Genomic DNA, 23426 nt, shown 5'->3' with positions numbered 1-23426 from the left:
CAATGAAACTTCCTTTTAACTTGCCTTGTTCATGATATGTTGTCACAATAACTAGAAACTAAACTAATTATTAACAGAAGTCTCACTAAAACAACAGAAGGACACACTACAAGACTGCCTTGGCTACAGGAACGGTGAGAATTCTGGAAGGGGAAATGGCTAATTTTAACAAAGAAGCAAAGACATGCACAAGGTCAGTAAAAAAATTCCCTCCTGAATTCACATTTCTGTCTGCACCGACAGGGGCAAATTATATACAGGGACTAGGGAATTAGCTCAGTTAAGAGCACTGGCTGCTCTTCTGAAGACCTAGGTTCAATTCCGAGCACCCTCAGAGCAGCTATCAACCATCAGTAACTCCAACTGAAGGGACTCTGATGCTCGTTTCTGGCTTGGGAGGCACCGGTCATAAGTGTGGTACACATACAGACATGTATGTTGGAGAGGCCAAACCTACTACATCTTGGGACCAGCCTCCATCTTGGAAAACAAAAGCCCGAGAACTCGACCTGCAGTTTAACCCAAGCTGTACCCACATACTAGGAAGGACCTCATGGCTTGTCCTTGGCTGAAGTTACTCCTTAGCTACTTCCTAGCAACAGCTGAAGATTAGTCTGATTGTTTCAGATGTACTTTTAGACCCTTTGTGATTGTTCAGTCTTGCTTCAGAGTACCCACCTGTTGGCTTACCACAGACATTCAGTTAGATACTAGCCAGGAGAGAAACCCCTCCCTTACTTCTACGTCCTATAAAGTCTCCTCCCACTGAGGGTTCAAGGATGTTTACCTTCCCATTGTCCTGAGCTTGTAATAAAGAGACCCTAGTGCTCTGTTGAGGTTCATGAACACTTCCTGGCACAACAATGTAAAGAAAACACCCATTCACATAAAAATAAACAAAAGTAAACCAAACAAAAGCAAGTGTTAAACCCCACCACCGCATGCTCATTAAATGCTTTAATTGGAAAAGCCTAGCCTTTTAATTGGAAAAGTTGCTCAAGGTTGCCCACCTTGGCTTGCTTTTTGGCTTGCTTCTTTGCTTTCTTCTGTGTGTGCTTGCTTGTTCCTGAGGGCACGTCACTCCGTGTTTTCATGTAGCTGTCATCTTTCTCTTCCTCACTGTCTTTATCTTCTTCCTCCATTGTCTTCTTCACATTTTTATCATTTATATTTTTCTTACCACTCTTAAAATATGGAGAAAAGCAAAATATTACCACAACTACTTGGTTAAGGAAAATCCATGTTGCCTAATGTTTCTTACTCCCTTATCCTTAATTGCCACAATATATAAAAGTTAGATAAAGGTCAGGTCTGACATGGTGACATACACCTTTAATGTCAGTACTCGGGAGGCTGAGGTAGGCAGATCTCTGTGAGCTCAAGGCCTGCCTGTCTACAGAGAGAGTCCAGAGCAGCCAGGGCTGTTAGAGGAACCCTGTCTCAAACAACATCATCACATGCTGAGAAAATATGAACAAAACAGCAATAAGGCTACTAGGGATGAAGAGCTGGCTGAGCGGTGGAAAGGAGCACCATGTCAAGTGAGTCACGACTACCCACATCCCTAGCTTGCAATCAGTTGTGCAAACCCATACAAAAATACATATGTTCACATTATCTCAAAAGTCAGCATCACACCTAAGTATATTAGAAAGGAATGTAGTGAATTTTACTGGCTACATGCCATAGCATGTTGTATGTATGTCCTTTTGTAAATGCACTTTGTGCAAGTGGTTTCTATACTACACCCCAATTCCTCCTTATTGTCTTCTTCTGCATGTGAATGATTATTAGGGAAAGTAGAGTTAGTCTGGTAAGACATTAATTACTCTAAGCAATAGGACAAAGGGTTCCTAATTCATACAAACTTGAAGAATGACTTATTCAATATTCATTCACTTATTTAGAAGTTAGGGGCTCACTGGTGTCACCCTCGTTGGTCTGCAACTTCCTATATAGACCAACCCAACTTTAAATCCAGAGATTTGCTAATTTCTGCCTCCCCAGAGTTGAGAGTAAAATCATAGGCATAGGAAATCACACCCAGCAACTTGTATCTTACAGCAACTTAAAAGGAACCCAGTTAATATGGTATAAAACTGAGATAATTATTTCTGTGTATCTTTATGCACTAAAGACTACAAGGAACTTGTGGTCAGCTTTAAATATAGAAAACAGTTATTTTAATTGGAAAAAATACTTCCCTATATGTAATACTATCAACATAACACCTACAAAGAATTCTATACACAGCTTTTTAAGAAAGATTATAGCCCTTTTTCTTTTCAAATCCTAAAAATGACTCTAATGTACACTGGGAAGTTTCTCAGTGAGCTGACTGGAAATACGCAGATCCTTCAAAGATGTTTCTCATAAAATCCTACAAAGGCAAAATAAACACCAAAGGAAATAAATCTTGTTTGATAAAATAAAGTAGACTTACCTGATCATCTAAAACTGGGAGAGACAAATCAAGGAAAGACTCATGCACCAAGGAGACCTTCACACCAACCAGAGGCCATGTAAGAGAAAAGGGAAAGTCATGTTGAATCTTATCATTACATCCTTCCCACCTGGCAGAGAAAGACACTTACTTTAAGCATTACCAACTAGGATCCTTCTCCCACCACCAAGGATGAGGGGTAGAAGGTGGGATTTAATAAGCCAAGGATTAAGAAACATGGATGAGACTGGGGAGATGGCCCAGTGGTTAAGAACACTGACTGCTCTTCCAGAGGTCCTGAGTTCAATTCCCAGCAACCACATGGTGGCTCACAACCATCTGTAATGGAATCCGATGCCCTCTTCTGGACTGTCTGAAGATAGTGAGTGTACTCATATACATAAAATAAATAAATCTTAAAAAAGAATATGTGAAATAAAAAAATTATAGAATGCTGAAGTCCTTGAGTTGGGGAAGGATTTAAAGTTATTGCAATTTACTAAAGATCTTAGGGGTGACATATTTACAGTGAGTAAGCATACACATCAAGAAGGAGTATCTTGACAGGGTTGGGAATGGAGGTAAGTACTTATAATTCAGAACTTATAATTCAGTACTTATAACTCAGCACTCAGAAGTTGAGGCTGGCTAACTGTGCTGAGTTCTCAGACAGCCTGGGCTACATAGCAAGACTTCATCTCAAAACAAACCAATACCACTCTAGTAGTAAATAATCAAATAAAGCCCGGCAGCAGCACATTCCTCACTACCTGCTTTAATTAGATATCTGTCTTAGAAAGGACTCAAGATCAACCATCCTCAGTGTCCACCCCACAATACCCACTTACAGTCCTGCAGTCATCACACATGATTGTACTAGTCAGTTCGCCACCGAAGATGCGGTCCACAAAACTTGGGATTGCCTTTTTCTTTTCATAATCTATAATAACAAAAAAATTACACTTATTTTTTAAAGTTAACTGGGAAAAATTTAAATAACTTATCTTAACTTTCATTTTTAATTTCTTGTCCCTATTTGTAAGCAGTGGGAGTCAACAGTATATATTCTATCACTGAGAACACAATAAACACAATGACCTTTTCATAAATAATATGTGTGTGTGTGCATGTCTTCTGGTCTGTTAATAAGAAACAAACTCCCAGTCAGTGGATGTATATTATCATCTGTCAGCAAACACCAAGGTCAGCCTCTGCCAGTCAATACTATGACTCCCTTGTTCCAGCACTAACATCTGAATACAACCAGTACTCATAAGAGATTGCAGTCCACGGATGGAGAGATGGCTCAGCAGTTAAGAGCACTGACTGCTCTTCCAGAGGTCTTGAGTTCAAATCCCAACAACCACATGGTGGCTCACAACCATCTGTAATAGGATCCGATGTCCCTTTCTGGTGTGTCTGAAGACAGAATATTCATATACATAAAATAAATAAATAAATAAATCTTTTTAAAAAAGAGAGAGATTGCAGTCCAAAAGAATATCCATAGCTTGGTCTATGAGCTCTAAAAATGAACTATTTGTATACTTAAAACCAAAACAATATAAAGCCCTAGGAGCTCTCAGGCAAAATGTTCCCTTTCATTTTCTACAATCCTATTAACACTTTTGACATGTTTAAAGTCAGAGAGTATTTTAATAACTAATCGCTTAATTTTCATAACATACAGAATGTATAAATATTACTCAAGTGGTATTTGCCCCACACGCAGAAAAATACTTTTATGCCATACGGTGCCAGGAGGCACTATTTTGTTACTAGGCAGACTCTATAGCAAGCTAAGGGGGCAGACTTGTTATGAGGTAACTGGAACCAAAGCTTTAATACTGTATCCCTTGGTCACTGTGGCCACCTACATTTTACAAAACTTACATAAGAATCAAATGTAGTTTTTGTGCTTCATCAGTCATGTGTCAAATGCTCAGCAGTTACATGTAAGTAGTTATGTCTTTATAGGAAAGCATGCAGGAGAATCCCATAATCACATTAAATTCTATGAACAAAGCCAAGTGTAGTGGCTCACGCCTGTAATTCCAGTACTCAAGAGGCTGAAGCAGAATGATCTGTGACTTCTGGCCCAGCCTGAGCTAGAGTGTCCTAAGTCCTTAAGTGACACGCGGCTAAGACAGCTTTCTGATTAGAAACCAGCTACTGATAAATAAGCCAACCTAGTGTCATTCACTTGCTGTTTGTTCATCAGAATGAGTTTCAGAAAAATAAGACTGTGATGCTACATTAATTCTATCTTTATAGATCTTAATATACTAACACATAAAAAGGATATATCACAAGTTAATTTTTCCAAAATATTTACCGCTGGAGGACTAATTAATTTTTGAAACTCAATGATGACATGGATAAATTGTTATTTAAATTATTATTTAAAATAATCCTGGGTTTGAAATATATGTGCCAGTAATCTTGTCCTAAGGTACAGAAGAATTCAACTATAGCGTTTTAATTCAAAAAGTCAGACATTACCTTTAACTTTATTTTTTACTTCTTCATCCAATTTTTCAGTAGAATTACCAAATGCTTTAAGAATTCCTTTACTCACTCTCTAAAAGTAATAAAATGAATATATATACACTATTAAATTTTAAAGTTATTTTCCTTAGAAACTATGTACTAAATTAAAGAAAGGAGTAAGTAGTAGCTCCACAAATGTACTGAGATGATCACATTTTCAAGATTAATTCAAGGAGCTGAAAGAAAACCCTGTCCTACAAAGCCTAGAAAGGAAATCTGTGAAGACAGGGGTGGTCTTAGCATCAGGACCTTAGACCTGTTCAACACTTTTTAGGACACACTATCCCTTCAGGAGAACACTAAGACACCTGATGCCTGGAAGGCTGCACCAGAGCCAGCAGAACCAGCTCCAACACTTCCTGTACTGCTGTGCCATTGCTGAGGGACTTCCTATACTGCTGTGCCATTGCTGAGGGACTTCCTGTACTGCTGTGCCATTGCTGAGGGACTTCCTATACTGCTGTGCCATTGCTGAGGGACTTCCTGTACTGCTGTGCCATTGCTGAGGGACTTGTACAGAGTAATAAAGTAGTCTACTCATAGGATGGCTGCAACACTACAAAAGGTTTCATATGAAACACAGAAGTGCCTGGTTTAAATGCAGAATTAAATGAGTTATTATTGCTGTTACTATTATTGCAATTAATTAACCTCATCCCTCCGAAATGCATTATATATCCTGGGAACTAACAAAAGTGTTTAGTTGAAAAAAGCATCCCCTGACTCTTACTCAAGTGACAACACTTCCCAGACTCAGCACTTGTATTAAACCATACTCAGAACGAGTGTGCTGCAACAAGGCCCGTCTGGGGAGAAATGTTTTCAGTGTTCTGCACCTCCGTGTAGTCTAGTGTAACAGAGTCCTTAAAGATATTATTGTTGCAGTAAACAAACAAACAAAAAATCCATTTAAGAGAATCATTCTCGAGCTCATCACTTATCCTAATGAAGAAGCACATTGGCTGGAAACCCTGGTATACGTAAGTGTTTAAAAGCACAACGGCCTCTGGGACTGGTAGGAGACGGCAGGCGAGCCCGTGGGATTACAAACAAGATTCTCAGAGTGTGCTAACTTGGTGCTCTTCCGCTCTCATCCCGTCCAATAGGTAGCGAAGCAGCTCCTGGCTGTCTTGTTGTTGGTACCCTTTAAAACGTGTTGCTCTAAAGAAAGAAATGCAGAGAAGAATGAGTCTACTACATTACAAAGCTACTTTTAAAGTCTTAAAGTAACAGTGTCTGAGTTTTCTCAAACACTGTGTCTGCTGTAAGACTAGACTAGGCAGATTTTTTTTTCTTTTTTTTTCTTTTTCTTTTTCTTTTTTTTTTTTAGACTAGGCAGATTTAATTATCACACAAAGCATGTTGTTTTTAAATCGGTTGGTTCTCATGCTATCGGTCATGAACTTTTCTCAGCATCTTACTGATTCACTGAAAGCACAAACAAGTGGATACTCACTTTTTACAGACCTGAGAAAAGAGCTCTTTAGGTGTTACAATTCGTTTTTTGTTCTCTTGCATCTCATTAAGAAACTGGCTCATGGCTAAAGTAAGAGGACCTGGAGGTTCAAGGTTTACTTCTAAAGGTTCCTGAAAATAGAAATAGAAATAATCCTAGTCAAACACTGGAGTCACTTATTTAACCGATATGTAACAGCCAATGATACCGATAGAGCTGACCAATGTAAACATCCGAAATGCACATCAAGAGACACAGAAACTTTCTGCTCAAAGACTCAGCCCTGGCTAAAAGGCTCCGTGGTTGCAGTCCTTGCTGACACCGGTGTTCAACCCCCAGAACTCTGTAGGTGGAAGGTAAGACTCCATTCATAACATTTTCTTCTGACCGCCATAGTTACACCATATCACAGGTACACACACACCTCACACACAAATTTTAATAAAAAATTTAGGGCTGGAGAGATGGCTCAGTAGTTAAGAGCACTGACTGCTCTTCCAGAGGCCCGAGTTCAAATCCCAGCAACCACATGGTGGCTCACAACCATCTGTAATGAGATCTGATGCCCTCTTCTGGTGTGTCTGAAGAGAGCGACAGTGTACTTATATATATAAATAAATCTTAAAAATTTAAAAGGGAAATTAAAGTTTATTTTAGTTTTAAATGGCTAGGACCTTATTACCTAAGAACTGAGAAAGCAAAAGCAAAATATATCTAATAACAGTGGATAAAGTAAAATTTATTTGGCTACACTACAGTTAAGTCACAGTGAAAGATGTTTAACAACAACGTGCAGGCCTCGGGCTTCACAGTGATCACCATTCACAAACACACAAGAAAACAGAAATAAAACATGGCATACATTTAGTAAGCATAAGTTCTAGTAACAGTTATTAGTCCTAAAGGATTTCTAAATAATTTAACTTAGACTGAAATAAAACCAAAGAAGGTCTCTATAAGTTCCAATTCCTCAAAATAAATTTGGAATATGTGTATTTATAAACAGGACACAAAACAACTTTTTACATGCATTTATTTCGTGTATTGAAGAATAAACCCATGCTGTGTTGGGACAAGTCAGGAAGAAAAAAAATCTGGGGGGGTCAGTTCTCACCTTCTACCATGTGATTCGAGAGGACTGAATGGACATCACCAGGCTTGGCAGCAAGTGACTTAACTACAGACACCTCCCTGGGTCAATTATTTTAAAAATCTGGCTCAGCAAGGTGAGATACACCTCTAATCTCAGAACTTGGAAAGCCAAGACAGAAGGCCTGCCAAGATTTGAGGTCAAACTTAGGTACAAGAACTGTTAGGCCAGCCAGGGCTATAGCAAGAACCTGCCTTACACAGAATAAGACAGGTAGACTGGTGCTGGTATGCCTTTAATCCCAGCACTCATAAGGCAGAGCAGTGGCTCTCTAAATTCAAGGCCAGCTTCGTCTACACAGTAATTGCAGGACAGAGGTATGTCCTAAAAATAAAAATAATGGGTTGGAGAGATGGCTCAGTGGTTAAAAGAACTGACTGCTCTTCCAGAGGTCCTGAGTTCAATTCCCAGCAACCCCATGGTGGCTCACAACCATGTGTAATGGGATCTGATGCCTTCTTTTGGTGTGTCTGAAGACAGCTCCAGTGTGCTCATATACATAAGATAAATAAATAATAAATCTTACTGTGAGTGCCAGATCAGGTGGCTCTATTTTTACAATTGTTCCAGACATCTTCACTTCTTTTAGTAGTTCTCTAAGCACTGGCGTTTGTGACAAGTTCTACAATGCAGGATGGAAACAAAGGGGCAATTAGATAGTCAAGCCATTCAAACATTAAGAGCTTAGTCTACTCAAACAGAAAACTACAGCCAGCACTGCGTTCCTCATCTCTACCTAGGAGAGGAAACTACGACATGCTCTTCTCGGCATGCTCCAGGGCTCATGCAATCAGGTCTGAGTGCGCACATCACTTCCGAGATGCCTTCGCCTGTATGAGTAAGGTGGAACTAATGCCTGTCCCTACATCCCAGCAGTAAGTCTCATCACCACTTGCTACCATTGCAACTGCACATTTCTTTCTGTACCAGGCTACCCTGGGTTTCCCTGCTCCAAACCCATGCCTTGTGAAAGCAGAAGCCATGACTGTTTGAAACTGTTACCCCCAGTGCTTGCCAGTGTTTTACTGTATGTCACAAACACTCGTTACATTGGATACGTGAATTCACACAGCAAGGATACAACTCAACACTGAGGGCCTGAGGGGAGAAGACAACGTGGTCACCTGCATAACAGCGTTGAAGAAACAAGTATTCCCCAAGTTGCTGAGTCCTTTCACCGTTATCTGGGAAGCAGAGTCCAAGGGGATGTTTTCTTTAGCCATGCTTTCCGATTTTTCTCTCTCTTGTTCATTTTTACTCTCTTTCTCCAATTTTTTATTTTCAAGCTCAATGTGTCCATTATTTTTCTCTGCTTTGAAAAGGAGAAAAAGAGGATTTGGCAAAGTACAGAATATGCCCAAGCCAAATGTAAAGTTACATTTAGATAGAAAATCATAATAGAATTTCTCATTTTAACTAGTATCAATTATTGGCATTGATTTGACTGACGATAAGTAGTGGTAAGCTCACAGAAGTGCTAAATGTTCAGAGCTGATGATATATGCAAGTGTGACAAGTGTAAAAATAGACTATGCTCGGATATAAAACCTTCCATTTATCATATAAATATTCCTATACATGAATGTATCTTACCATATACAATTAGAGCACAGAAAATGTGAGCATAATATTAATATATTCAAATGAACTCTACTAACTAAAAATCAATTCTGACATAAATAAACAACTGTGGTTTGAGAAAGAAAGGTACCTCTCCACACGAGCAGCTAAATTAGCTTAAAGCAAACACTGTACACACAGTGCCAATTCACTTAATTATCAGGAACTAAAAGTGTGACATTAGAAAATGCCACAAATACCAAATGCTAAGAGGTAGCAATACACACTGTTAATCCCTGCATTTGGAAGGCAAAGGCAGGCAGGTTTCTGTGAGTTTGAGGCCAGCCTGGTCTACAGTACTCGTTCCAGGACAGCCAGGGCTACACAGAGAAACCCAGTGTTGAAAAACCATAGGTAGGTAGGTAGGTAAGTAGGTAGACATACAGACAGACAGACAGACAGACAGATGCCCGCCTAGCATAAATTATGGCTAGGGTTTGATTCCTAGCACCTCATAAAACCAAAGAGTGATGGTGTATGTCTGTAAACCTATTACTTGAGAGGTAAAGACAGGAGGATCAAAAGCTTAGTACCTTCCTTGACTACATGTAAGGTCAGTAATGGCTATAGCAAACCCTATCTCCAGCCTGCCAGGGTGGCACATGCCTTTAATCCCAGCGTTTGGGAGGCATAGGCAGTCAGTTATATGACTTCCAGGTTGGAATAGCCAGGGTTTCAAAAGACAAAAACAACAAAATACCTTTTCTAAAAATCAATGTGTGTGTGTGTGTGTGTGTGTGTGTGTGTGTGCGCGCGCGCGCGCGCGCGCATGTGTGTTCCTCCCTCACCCCATCCCTTTGTCTTAGCCTGAAAACAGCAGGAGGCACTTCCTGGACATCCATTGGCAATGACAGTCAGAGAATCTGGAAGATGCTCTTCACTCTCCCAGCTGTCTTTCAGTTTCAAATCCCAGTTTTGCCCCCAGCTTTGTAGCAAACACTCTGCTGAGGCCTCTCCTTCCTATCTTCGCCCATTTCCAGAGAATCATGCAGACCTTCATAGCACCCCCAGCTTTCCTCCCTCCTCTGGACCCTCTCAGCCCCATCCCTTGTTAGACCATTCCTATATCTCTGTGTTGACTCCCAATCTCTAGAAACACTTTCTACTTAGGATCCAAAGTGGCCACACCTGATGGGGTCTCAAAGCACTCCCTATGAGGCAACCCTCAGCCACCATAATCTCCTGAGATTCCAAAGCACAGGGCTTGGATAGGTCTGTACCAGATGGAGTCCTAGTTCTCACAGTGGAAGTAGACACATGACCCAATCCTTAACCCAGAAACTATCTTCAATGAGAACCATTCGAAAATGAAGAATCAGCCTGACAGGGTAACCCACCACTCTAAAAGGCAGGTTCCATGCATGCCCGGCAGTAGATGACCAACACAATATAACAGTTTTGAAGGGTGTCTTCTAATGCTTTATGAGATCTTTTCCCCTCTCCCTCACGGGTCCTTTGAGTAGTCATTATGATTCCCAGTGTCTGTGTATGTGGGCATGTGTGTTCCTGCAACTCTGTGTTCCTTGTGCCTTCCTTATGCTTTTCCTTTAGCTAAGTTTTTTGTTTGCATTGTCCTATTCCAACTTGTTTTTGTTTTATCTTATTTTTTGTCTTCTTCTTTAGATTCTAGGTTGTTTTCTAAGGATAGAGAAAGGATACAGATTTGTATGGGAAAGAAAGACCAAGAGAATCTGAGAGGAGTTGAGGGTTGGGAGAGGAGAAACTGTAATCAGAATATATTATATTTAAAAAAAAACTATTTGCAATAAAAGGAAAATCCTTTTACACTTACACACACACACACACACACACACACACACACACACACACACACACACACAAAGGTTTATAGTAAGCTCTAGATCGGAGTTAGGAGAAGTTTGATCTTTAATGACCTTAGTCCAGGCCCTTTATCACATATGACTAGATCATTTCTTACATTCTATTTAATTGTAACACCACAAATAGTTTCTCAGTTTAAAAGGAGTTACAGCTAACATTGCTTGCTATATGCAATACTGGAGGTAACGTATCAACTGGGTGTGAGTCATACCCCTGTAATCCCAGTAAACAGAAGGCGTAGGGGGCTAAAGGAATGAGTATATACGCGGCTACACAAATGTAACATTGCCATACCTGGTAAGGAACATAGTGGTTTTGGGTTTTTACCTGGTTTTGAAGTTATTCTGCCAGCTTGCTTTCTAACATAATCAACCACTTGGCCCAGCCGGTTTGAACTGCAGTACTTGATTTCCTCATCACACTTGTAACACCTGTAACCAGAGAAGAACATTGACAAACTGACAACTGCAAGACGGAGGGACAATCCTAACTGTCAAATCATTCTACTAAAAACCACCAAAGGAGGGCTCAGTGGATAAAAGTGCTTACTTCAAAATTCTACAACCTGACTCCAACCCCCAGAACCAATGGAGGAGAGAACTGATTCTCCACACATGCACTACGGCAAGCCTGAACAACAGGGTTCACACATGTGCACATACATACACACAAACACATCACATACTCAATAATCTAAAAATTGTAGACAAAATTAAAAATAAAAAAGTTTCCGTGAGGGCTGGAGGAACAGCTCAATAGTTATGTACTATTTCTCCAGAAGACCCAAGTTTGGTCCCCAGGACCCATGTTGGCCAGCACACAACTACCTGTAACTCTAGCCCTGGGAATTCTATAACGTCTGGCCTCTAAGGTACCTGCACTTATAAGCCAAATCTTCACAGACATATACATATACAGAGCTTAAAATAAAAAATAGGTTTTAAAAATGTGTCTCAATACAACTAAGTACGCATTTTAAGCCTGGTTTATTAATAAAATTCACCACAATTACGGCTACACATAAGTAGAATGGAAATTCCAAAGACAGGGTACATCGTTAAAATGAAAAGGTGTTTTTTGTCATTTTTCTCCATATAAGGTTCCAGGAATGGATCAGTCTCATCATGCTAGGCAAGTGCTCTGTAGCCAAGTCACCCTTGGTCCAGTAAGTCTTTTCTGTCCTGGGAGGACAGCTCAGTGTATAACGGCACTTGCTACATGGGAATCTGAGTTTGATGCCCTATATGCCTGCACTTGCCTGTAACTCCAGTATCATCCAGTGGAGGCTCCTGGCTAGCTAGCCAAACCAATCAGCCAGCCAGTCAATACAAACAAGAACCCAATAACCTTCCTGTTCTGTGAGAGAGACGGTCTCATGCTGTAAGGTGGTGAGCAAGGTTTGGCCTCCGCACACACAACATGCACACGAATATGTATGGACTGCATGGTCTTGTAAATACATCTTGTGAATACATTTAAACTACAGGCCAATGCCAATAAGATTAACAAAGTTTACAAGTGACAGATGATACTCGGAGGATACTGCTGCAAAGTCAGTTCTTAATGAAATAAAAATCAGTTAATAATATTACAATTTAGAAGACACAACACCATAAACGGCCTGACAATGGTTTTGTGGAAATTCATTCTCCTTTTACTGTATTCTCATGTATTTGAAGTGTGTAATTCCTGTCCCTATGTTTAAATTGAAACAATTCCACAAGAAGAAGACAAGGAGGGGTTGGGGATTTAGCTCAGTGGTACATCGCTTGCCTAGCAAACGCAAGGCCCTGGGTTTGATCCCCAGCTCCGAAAAAAAAAAAAAAAAAAAAGAAAAAGACAAGGAGGTGACGATCCCCACACCTTCTGTGTGTTCATTTTTCTGTTCTGCAGTACTACATGACAAACAGGTACAAGTTTTCTTCTTGCTCTTAAACACTTTGAGTAGTTTCATTCTCTAGTATTTTAATCATCTCTAGAGCATAGGAATAGGAGTTGAGGCTCACCAGACGCTCCAGTTGTCCAAACTAAGCACCAGGTAGTGAGGTTCAGACCTTGGTGTTGTGTAGTGCTTCAGGGCATGCTGCTCCTGGGAATCTCTGCCACAGCCCTAGGGAGTAATGATCAGAAGCCTCAAAGCCAAAGACTCAGCACATCAATGTACAACCCATCGTGCACATTAATGTATAACCCATCATGAATATACAAGTACTTCAAGAACTTTGTTAATCCTACAATCTCAAAACTAAGGTAGCTCACCAGGAAACTTGCTTCCCCAGGACCTACTAGAGAGAACGTATTCCTTCTACCTGCCTTCTGACCTCCACTGTGGAACACCTGGGCACGATTCCTCCCTCGCTTGTGCACACACATATGCTCATACCAGACAGCCCACACATACCAGACACCTCACATATAGCACAGATACCCCACACAGACAGCTAGAAGAAAGACTGAAGATATAAGTGATGAATTATATCAATAGCAAAGTCTAGCTACTGTATTGCACCAATTTTTAAAAATATTACCACTGGGAGAAGTTGAACAAAATGTGTAAGAGTATGTGTGTAAAGTTTTAGGACTGTAATTGCATTTGAATCTGTAATTATCTTCATATAATTTCAACTTTTTTTTTTTTTGGTTCTTTTTTTTCGGAGCTGGGGACCGAACCCAGGGCCTTGCGCTTCCTAGGCAAGCGCTCTACCACTGAGCTAAATCCCCAACCCCATAATTTCAACTTTTAAATAATGGGGGACTAGCTTGACAAATGGCTGAGCCACAAAGGACACACACTGTTCTTCCAGCTCATTCCCAGAACACACATCAGGTGGCTCACAACTGCCTTACTACCAGTTTCAGGGGATGTGACAACCTCTTTTGGCCTCTATAAACACCCACATTCAGGTGCACACACAGTCTACCAAAGACACATAATTAAAAATAAATCTTAAAATATTTTTTCAAAACTTAGTTGTCTGTTTCATCTTGTAGTTTCATGGTAAGACTGAGCAGTCCAGTTTCCTAACAGACTCACCACCAGTTGGGCATGGTGACTCACAGCCTTTAATTTCAGTATTGAAGAGGCCAAGGTTGATGGAACTCTGAGTTCAAGGCCAGCCTGTTCTGTATAGTTAGTTCCAGGCCAGCCAAAGTTACATATTGAATCCCTGTCTCAAAATACGTAGGTAGACAAATAAACAGATGGATAGATGACAGACAGACACACACAGATAGATAAACATGCCACCATTTAATGGAGACTAAGGGCCTGAGCTTTAGTACTTCAACCATATCAGTAGGCTGATGATACACGGTAGATAATGAGATGCACCAGCCAGATCAGCCCAAGACCAATGGACTCACTTCTCCACCTGCCTACACTGTAGCTTGATCATGGTAGCAACCCAACCACCCATACCCAGAATTATCCCCAGAGGGAGCTGCCTTGCAGAAGCTTACAACCTCTCTGCAGGAGCAGAACCTGTGTGCACAGGCACAAAGACCTAGCCTTTGCCTTTATTCAGGACACATGCCAAGGGTCAGAGTCGCTCTAAAACCTTCACGTGCTCTGTTGCAGCTGTTTCTTCATCCCCCTCTGTCTACTCCTATTCCTTCACTGTTACAACTACGGTACCTCAGACAACCCTCCCAAACACCAACATAAAAAAAATTTTAGTGTCAGAATCTGCTGACTAGAGAGCATGACCTATGACTGCTGGCATTAGTCAGCCAGACTGTGTTTTTATATAGGACCCACCCAGAGCTTCCTATATTCTCGTGCTTCTTTAAGTCTGAGCATACCTGATGGCCACATTTAAGACACAGCCAAACCGAAGGGTCTTCTGCTTCTTCCTCAGATTTATCTTTCACTTTATTGTCAGTCTTACAGTCTTGGCAGATATTCCATTCCACATTTACCAAAGCTTTTTTCAAATTACCTTGTTCCAACCCTTTTCTAAGGTGTCTGCACATTGGTTCTATTGAATTAGAAAAAAGAAAGCAATACATAAGATTACATTTGGCTTTTAATTGTCAATATTGAAGTGGCCCCAAATTTCAACATCAGCTCTCAGACTATGAGAACATCCGTCGTCCTGTCTGACGTATGAACATTAGGAGGCTCTCAGAGAAGGACGCCTGTGTGTGCTTGTGGCAGGGTGGGCTCTATCAGCTGAGCTCTGTGCTTTCTAAACATCAGCCCCAAGGAGGAAAGACCAGCGGATAAGCAGTCCCTCCCAACTCCTTGTTTTCTTTGTGGTATTAGGGAAAGACTGTGTCCTCACACACTGGCAAAGATGACCACTAAGTTACATCCAAACTCTTCTAAGAAAGCATTTTCACAAACTTGAAATTGATTTATTTTTATTTTTTTATTTAGCATGTATACAGCTTTCTGTCTGCATGTATGCCTGCAGGCCAGAAGAGGGCACCAGATCCCATTACAGATGGATGTGAGCCACCAAGTGGGTGCTGGGAACTGAACTCAAGACCTATGGGAGAGCAGACAGTGCACCCCCCCAACCCCCCAGAGCTGAGGACCAAACCCAGGGCCTTGTGCTTGCTAGGCAAGCGCTCTACCACTTAGCTAAATCCCCAACCCCTAGACAGTGCTCTTAATCTCTAAGCCATCTCTCCAGTCCCTGAAATTGATATTTTTTAGCTTGATTTATTTCTATTTCTGTATAAATGTGTGAATGTGTATGAATGTGTGTGCATGCAGAGCAAGCCTAGCAGGCAGGAGAGTGTTGGCAGCTTGGAATGCCTGTGGGGAACCTCGGTTATGTGGGTACTGTAATTCAAACACCAGTCCTTAGGACTACACAGCCAGAACTCTTAACCAGGAGCAGTCTTGAAGGGACAAATTTTTATTTTGATGACCTAAATGCAATCACATCTACAAATTTATCTCTATTTCTCTATTCTCATAAAAATAAGGCCTTTTATCATATTAATTTTTTTTTAATCTTTGAAGGACAGGAAACTAAATTCATTCTGTAACACACACTCTTCAGCCACATTATGCCAGTTCTGTTTTTAGAGAATCTAAAGTTACCAACTTTCACCTCTTCCTTCTTGAGCAGCTCATATTCCAGCAGGAATAGAAACTAAGGCAATGAATAAGAATTCCCCAAACTGACCATCCACTAGGAAAAAAGTCTAATGATGCAAAAATGTCAAGAGGTAGATAAGGTAAAATACTGAAAGACATTTGCAGTAACCCAAGTCTCTGATATTGATTAGTGCATCCTATAAGCTGTTTTAAATATAGTATCTCATTTAACCCTTACAATTACCTAGAAGGAAGGCAGTACTAATCCTAGTGACAAATGAGAGAGCTAAGGTTAGCATGGAAGAGCGAATAACCACTGAATGACTGTGCCGGAGCTTGAACTCACAACGCACTGAAACCCTGTCCTCAGCACTGAGAGGCGCCAGGCTGAGGAGCCACACCTTTAAATCCCCGCATTGAGGAGGCAGAAGCAACTGGATTCCTGGTCAGTTCAGGCCACCCTAGTCTACACATGGAGTTATAATCCAGCAAAAATCACATAAGAAGGCCCTGTTCTAAGAGAGATAGATGATGGGTGGATGGATGGATGGGTGGATGGGTGGATGGATGGACAGACAGACGGACAAACAGATACATATCACAAACCAAAAAGACCAATTCCCATATAAAAGTGTGTAAAAATGTGTGCTATCTCTGTAAATGGTGGAGCCATACAATGTACTCAAAAGACAGCCATACTTGAGACTGGAAATCAAGTTCAGGACAAGTGATTAAAGGGTATCGGAGCGGGGTTGGGGATTTAGCACAGTGGTAGAGCGCTTGCCTAGCAAGCACAAGGCCCTGGGTTCGGTCCCCAGCTCCGAAGAAAAGAAAAAGAAAAAGAAAAAAAAAGGGTATCGGAGCCATTCTGAACAATTTGAGCAGTTTGATGGAAACTAGTCAAAGAAATCAATCAAGTAGCACAATTGGCTTCCTGTCCAATAAACACAGATCAAGTTAATACAAATAAAGTATTTGTGTGGAAAAACCACTGAATCCTAGTAAAGAAACAGAGATTGGAGAAGGGAGAAGAAATATCTTCTTTTTTTTTTTTTTTTTTTTTGGTTCTTTTTTTCGGAGCTGGGGACCGAACCCAGGGCCTTGCGCTTCCTAGGTAAGCGCTCTACTACTGAGCTAAATCCCCAGCCCCAAGAAATATCTTCTAAAACATTAAATGAACAATAAATTTTACAATTGATACTGTCAAGTATTAGTAAAGGTTCAGGAAAATAAGCATTTTATTGTACAATTAAGGACTATTATTGTTCCTCTGAGAACAATAAAACTTAACAGTAGCGGACTAGCTAAATAAATGATAGCATATACAGCCATGGTCCTTTATATCAAAAGTGATATAAGGCTGGAGAGATGGCTCATCAACAGTAGTAGTCGTAGAGGCTACTAGCTACTCTTGCAGGGTCAAGTCCCAGCACCCACACAGCAGTTCATAACTGTGTATAGATCCAGTTTCAGGAAATCCAATGCTCTGTTCTAGCCCCACTAGGCAGCAGACAGACAGACACATGGTGGAATTACCACACCTTCCAGCAAAGCACCCATTACACATAAAGTAGTTTTTAAAAAGATGAATGTAGAAGGCAAATGACACATACAGCAAAGACTACAACAAGGGCCAGCCTGGTGTGCGGGACTGAGGACCCAAATTAAAATCCCAAACCCATAGGGGCTGGAGAAAAGCTACTCCTGAAAGCTATCCACACATTTACACTATGGCACACAGATGCTACTCCCCCTCAATACAAACACATACCACACACATACAGTAATAAAATCTAAGCTGGGTGTGGTTGTGTATGTCTTAATCTTAGCACTAAGGGGCAAAAGCAGGCAGACCTCTGAGTTCATCACCAGTCAGGGACAGTGAAACCCTATCTTAAAAAGAAAAGGGCTGGAGGTGCTGGAGAGATGGCTCAGTGTTTAAGAGCATGGGCTGCTCTTTCCAGAGGACCAGTGGTTCCAATCCCAGCACCCATGTGATGCTTCACAACCAGGTTTATAAACTCGTTCCAGAGGATTCAGGTTCTCTTTTGGCCTCCACAGGCACTGCCCAGACATGGTATACAAAAGATATGCATACAGTCACAAGACTCATATACATAAAATGTAAAACTAAAAATAGATGAATAAATATGGTTGGGATGAGAGCTCAGTGGTTCCTGTGCTCTTCCAAAGGACCTGTGGTTCCAATTCTAGCACCCACATGGCAGACAACAACCAGCACGATGTACAACTCCAGAGGTTCTGACACCCTCTCTGGCCTCCACAAGCACTGCCCACAAATGCTTCAGTGGCATACATGCAGGGAAAATGGCTTTAAATAAAAACTTAACAATAGTAGAACCCTGATTACACAACAGTACAGACATTGCTTACACATCACTCATGGGGGCTGGAGAGATGGCTCAGCAGTTAAGAGCACTGACTGCTCTTCCAGAGGTCTGGGGTTTGAGTCCCAAAGTCTATGTGGTGTCTCACAGCCATCTGCAACTCCAGTTACAGGAGATGTAATGCCCTCTTCTGGTCTGTGTGAGCACTGCATACACACACCGTGTCTTACCATTAAATACACACAAGAAAAAGCACCAGTACCCATAAAAATAAACTTAACATTTAGTTATAGTAACAGGCTTTAACAACAATCGACAAAACATACCTGTAGATTCAGAAGAAGCCTTTTCTGGAACACTTTTCCCCTTTGTTCGTTTCTTTCCCATGTTGGCACTTTATGGAATGCTCACTGACACAAAATTACAATCTAGAAAACAAGATAAATTCAACTTGACAAAAACCAAAAAGACAAAATATGAAAGAACAAAATGATTTCTACAGTTTATCAGATAAAGATTCAAGTAAGCTACAGGCAATGCTTTGTATGTCTATCACACTCACAACTCAAAAACACCACCGGGACACACCAGCCATCATACTTTTAACACCACTGGGACACACCATGACACTTTTAATAAGAGCCCCCTAAGTACACAGAATAGACAGGACCATCCTGTTTTCGGAGCATCAGGAAGTGACAAAGATGTTTTCTACAAATGAAAGTGAAGGCTCTCAGTCTTCTTATCTCTATCTCGAAATGCTTCAGTGCTAACGCAAACAGGTATTCAACTCTTCACCACATAAATAGCATTCTACAATCAGCTAGCAAAGTTTAAAAGATTGCATGAAAACTTAAAAAGACAAACAAAAGTACACAATTCTCTTTACAAACCTGCCTTCAGATATGAACTAAGAATTGACTGCCGATTTATGTCACCAACAAACTCCCATTTGGTAGCCTATGGCTAAAATTTGAAAATATCAAGAGAATTCTAAGGAATTACAAGCCTATCTTTAAACATTAACTTTGAGAATCTGTACTTGACGTGCTTCAAAGTGACTTTAGGCTAAAAACTTGGTAACTGCCATAGAAAGTTACTTTAACTTGAGATGTTTATTAAAAGTTTGTGCAAATGGGAAATAGTATCTGGAGGAAATAGGTCACTTAATTCTACTTTTTACAGGTGCTCTACCATTAAATACACCCAGTCCTACTTCAAGTTAATTTTAATCTTAATTTTCATTAACATTCTGGCATAGTCTTGCAAGTATTTCTTTAGCTCCTGACGGGATGGTGTTATTAAGGATGGCCACATAAAAAACAGGAGCCAAGTGAAGTAATTCTTTTTTTCTTTTTTAAGATTTATTTATTTACTATATATGAGTACACTGTAGCTGTCTTCTGACACACACCAGAAGAGGGCATCAGATCCCATTACGGATGGTTGTGAGCCACCATGTGGTTGCTGGGAATTGAACTCAGGACCTCTGGAAGAGCAGTCAGTGCTCTTAACCACTGAGCTATCTCTCCAGCCTGAAGTAATTCTTTTAAAGAGAAAATTTTCATTCAGCTCTTTGTCCTCTTCAGTGCCAGATACTAAATCTGGGCCTTGTGTATGCTGGACAAAATGCTAGGGAACTACTGTACTAAGCCAGAAACCCTTCCTTTACCAAGGATCATCTAAAATGTTGTAAAAAACAAAACAAAAAAAACAAAAAAAACCTGATGAGTGCTAAAGATGTAGCTCAACATGTAGAGTGCGTGCTGACCATGCACAAAGCCCTGGCTCAATCCTCAGAGCACACACGAGCTAAGCGCAGTGGTGCACACAGCCCTACACTCAGAAGGTTCAAGGTCATAGTCATCGCTGAGCTGAGGTCAACCTGGGATATATGAGACCTTGCAATAAACAAAGAGCACAAAGTATGTAAGCTATATAAAATACTACAGTACTCTTTCAGGGAAAAAAAGGCCCAACTCCTTGCCTCCAAGCTGTACCTCTAAACTGTACCACATTAGTGCACATCTTCAAATAATGCCACTTGTATTACGTCACTCTAAAGAAGCCATTAAATAGCCAGAACATCTAAGTTTATACTCTGGAACTTGTCCCTTTCAACCGGACTCCCATAATTCCTCAATAAAAGCAACTAATGAGACAGTGCCTTTCCAAAACCATCATGTCTGATCTTCACGATAGTCTTTTAAATGACGATACTCACTAAAAAAAAAAAAAAAAAGAAAGAAATTTAGAAACAAAATCACTCACACTCAAGAGATCCAACCACCTCTGCCTCCCACAGTGCTAGGTTAAAGGTGTGTGCTGACACCACCACCAGGTTTCAATGAAGCTTTAAGAAAACCTTCATAAGCCAAGTTCCAGGGCAGTCTGGTGTATGGAGGGAGTTCCAGGACAGCCAAAGTTACACTGACACCTTGTCTCGAAGAACAAGGGAAACACACACACACACACACACACACACACACACACACACACACAGAGAGAGAGAGAGAGAAAGAGAGAGAGACAGAAAAAAGGTATGAACTAGCCTTTACCTGTTTCTCTATCCTCTATCACAGTCACAGTAAACTGCTTTTCAGATCTATAATCTGAGCATGCTAATTTCTTCTCTCTCTGTAATCTGAAGCTTCAGAAGAAAGAACTGGTTCTGGGCCGAATTTTTATGTTGCTTATAGCATACTGTGAGTACATAGGTCCTCAAGAAAAACTTCCTCCCTTAACAGCACACACCTTTAATCCCAGCACTGTGGGATAATGGCAAAAGTAGGAAGTTACAAAGTTTCAGGCCAGCTGGAGTGAGGAGAGAGAGAGAGAGAGAGAGAGAGAGAGAGAGAGAGAGAGAGAGAGAGAGAGAGAGAGAGAGAGAGGGAGAGAGAGAGAGAAAGCGCAGACATCAATTAAATCATAAGCCTGCAGTTGTGAAGACAGAGCTAGAAAATCTGGTTTAAGGACTGCAGTTTCCCTTGAGACAGCAGAGGAACACATGAAAGACAAATTTTAATTAGGGCAACCAGTTGGCCTGAGGAGTCCGTCGCTGCTATTGAAGGAGCTACAGTAAAACTCTGACAGCTGTGAAGGTCACTGATGAGTCGTGGGAAAGGGTGCTATAAAACATTAATACTGTCAGGCACAGTTCAGGTGGGCTTTCAGATAAGAATTGTCACCTTAGTCCAATTACCCGCTCGCGGCTCCCTTCACTGAACCCAAAACTCCAGTTGTCAGCCTCCAATTAAGCCAACTGCTCTCCTTTTCTTCCCTCCCAGTCTTCCTCTGCCTACGCAACGCCAACACGAATCCGTAAGGGGGGAAAAACCCTGTCAGCAGGTCTCTCGACAACGTGGCTTTCGAGTTTGGACGTAGGCTGTCACCCATAGGTGACAGCACCAGCCGCGCTTACAAAGCACACAGTGTCTCCGGGCGCTCTCCGGAGCTCGTCCGCCAACCACTTAGCCGTCTTCCCGGCGCCCGCGGACCCCACCAACTGCTCGGCGCCCACGGGGCAGGCTGGGGTACACAGGCCCGGGCCACCGGCACCCCATGTCACCGGCCGCCCCGGGAGCCAACAGCACTCGCAGCAGATGAGACCGAGGCGCGACAGGCAGGGAGGGAGGGCGAGGGACGCGACCGGTACTCACCCGGTGAGACGGCGCCCATAACTGCCTCCCGCGACGGGCCCGGAGCCGGCCGCCAGCTCCGCTTCCTCCAGGTGACGAATAGAGAGCGACGCGGTGGAACCAGTCACCCTCCAGGAGAGGCAACTTCCGGAACTCGGCATTGTGGGAAATGGCTCGGCCTCCTGTGGGTAGTTCGCTGACCGCTGGGATCCCGGCTCCAGTGTCAACTGTGGAGTTATTTAAATCTTCCTAGAGGGTGGATAACAGAAGCTGGTCTATGGCTTCGAAAATCCTGCATGGTTACCTCTCTTAAACACGTTATTTCTGCAGGATGGCCAAGAAAGCAACTTATAAGCGTCTCTCATTTTCCCTAATCCTGTCCCAATCGCTTATAAAAGTGAGTGTTCCTTCCTCCAACCCCAGTCTTCACCTTGCTGACCTTGCCAAAACTGACAGGAATTCAAGGGAAATGTTACAGTGTAAACTCCTGAATATTTACAGTTCGTTGATGAAAAACGGCAACTACACACTTTGTGACAAGTCTCTTGTACGGCGAATTAAGCGGACCACAGTAGCAAATTAGGCAAGAACTAAGCAACACAGTAAAAGAACAGTTGATTGTGTATGCGAGTGGATGCCATAAAGGAACGACTTGGGCTGGAGAGATGGCTCAGCGGTTAAGAGCACAGACTGCTCTTCCAGAGGTTTTTAATTCAAATCTCAGCAACCACATGGTGGCTCACAACCGTCGTTAATGGAATCTGACGCCCGCTTCTGCTGTGTCTGAAGACAGCTACAGTGTACTTAGACACAATAAATTAAATCTCTAAAAGAAAGAAACAAAGAAAAAGAAAGAAAGAAAAACCACTTGAAACTGCCGTTCAGTTAGGGGGAAGGCTTTTATTGTGAATAAGAGAGAAACTATTCAAAGGCACCTGGAAGAGTCTAGAGAGAGAGAAAGGCAAGGGTTAGGGAAGCAAGAGAGTGGGAAAGAATAGTAGATATAGCATGATTTAAAAAAAAAGGGGGGGGGGTGGGGATTTGGCTCAGTGGTAGAGCGCTCGCCTAGGAAGCGAAAGGCCCTGGGTTCGGTCCCCAGCTCCGAAAAAAAGAAATTAAAAAAAAAAATAAAAAATAAATAAATAAATAAAAAAGGCCAGAATAGGCAGGGACAGGAGGTACAAAAAGAGCAGGAATCAGGAAACTGATGAGAGAAGATCCTGAAGGCTAGTGTGAAGATGTTGAGATGTGTAACCGATACTTGTGAATGGGGACTGAGGGAGCCTGGAGACTAGTTCTGGATTTTGATAGACAACCACGGGTGTATAT

General features: G+C 41.5%; 1 protein-coding gene across 6 annotated transcripts in view; it reads right to left on the bottom strand.

Moving 5' to 3' along the window:
- Positions 1-23235, bottom strand: part of Usp16 (ubiquitin specific peptidase 16) — a 30142-nt gene extending 6907 nt beyond the window's left edge. The window contains exons 1-13 of one of the 6 annotated variants that reach the window (XR_010055944.1): positions 22119-22259; positions 18786-18887; positions 14863-15038; positions 13068-13171; positions 11389-11492; positions 8724-8911; positions 8126-8221; positions 6450-6580; positions 6067-6154; positions 4946-5024; positions 3292-3383; positions 2444-2500; positions 1011-1184 (exon numbers count right to left, since the gene is read on the bottom strand). Coding sequence is in view for 5 of the 6 variants with exons in the window: in XM_063270433.1 (XP_063126503.1) it covers positions 1011-1184; positions 2444-2500; positions 3292-3383; positions 4946-5024; positions 6067-6154; positions 6450-6580; positions 8126-8221; positions 8724-8911; positions 11389-11492; positions 13068-13171; positions 14863-15038; positions 18786-18846 (1350 nt within the window). In the remaining variant the exon portion in view is untranslated. Of the gene's footprint in view, positions 1-1010; positions 1185-2443; positions 2501-3291; positions 3384-4945; positions 5025-6066; positions 6155-6449; positions 6581-8125; positions 8222-8723; positions 8912-11388; positions 11493-13067; positions 13172-14862; positions 15039-18785; positions 18888-22118 lie in introns of those variants that run through there. The other 5 variants (XM_063270433.1, XM_063270434.1, XM_006248015.4 and 2 more) reach the window with 5 other exon arrangements.
- Between the last annotated feature and the right edge of the window lie 191 nt (positions 23236-23426).

This window comes from Rattus norvegicus, chromosome 11 (assembly GCF_036323735.1).
Source record: "Rattus norvegicus strain BN/NHsdMcwi chromosome 11, GRCr8, whole genome shotgun sequence".
NCBI classification, from domain to species: Eukaryota; Metazoa; Chordata; class Mammalia; order Rodentia; family Muridae; genus Rattus; species Rattus norvegicus.
Note: the sequence above shows the minus strand (reverse complement) of the source record. Positions and strands in the feature narration are given on the sequence as shown.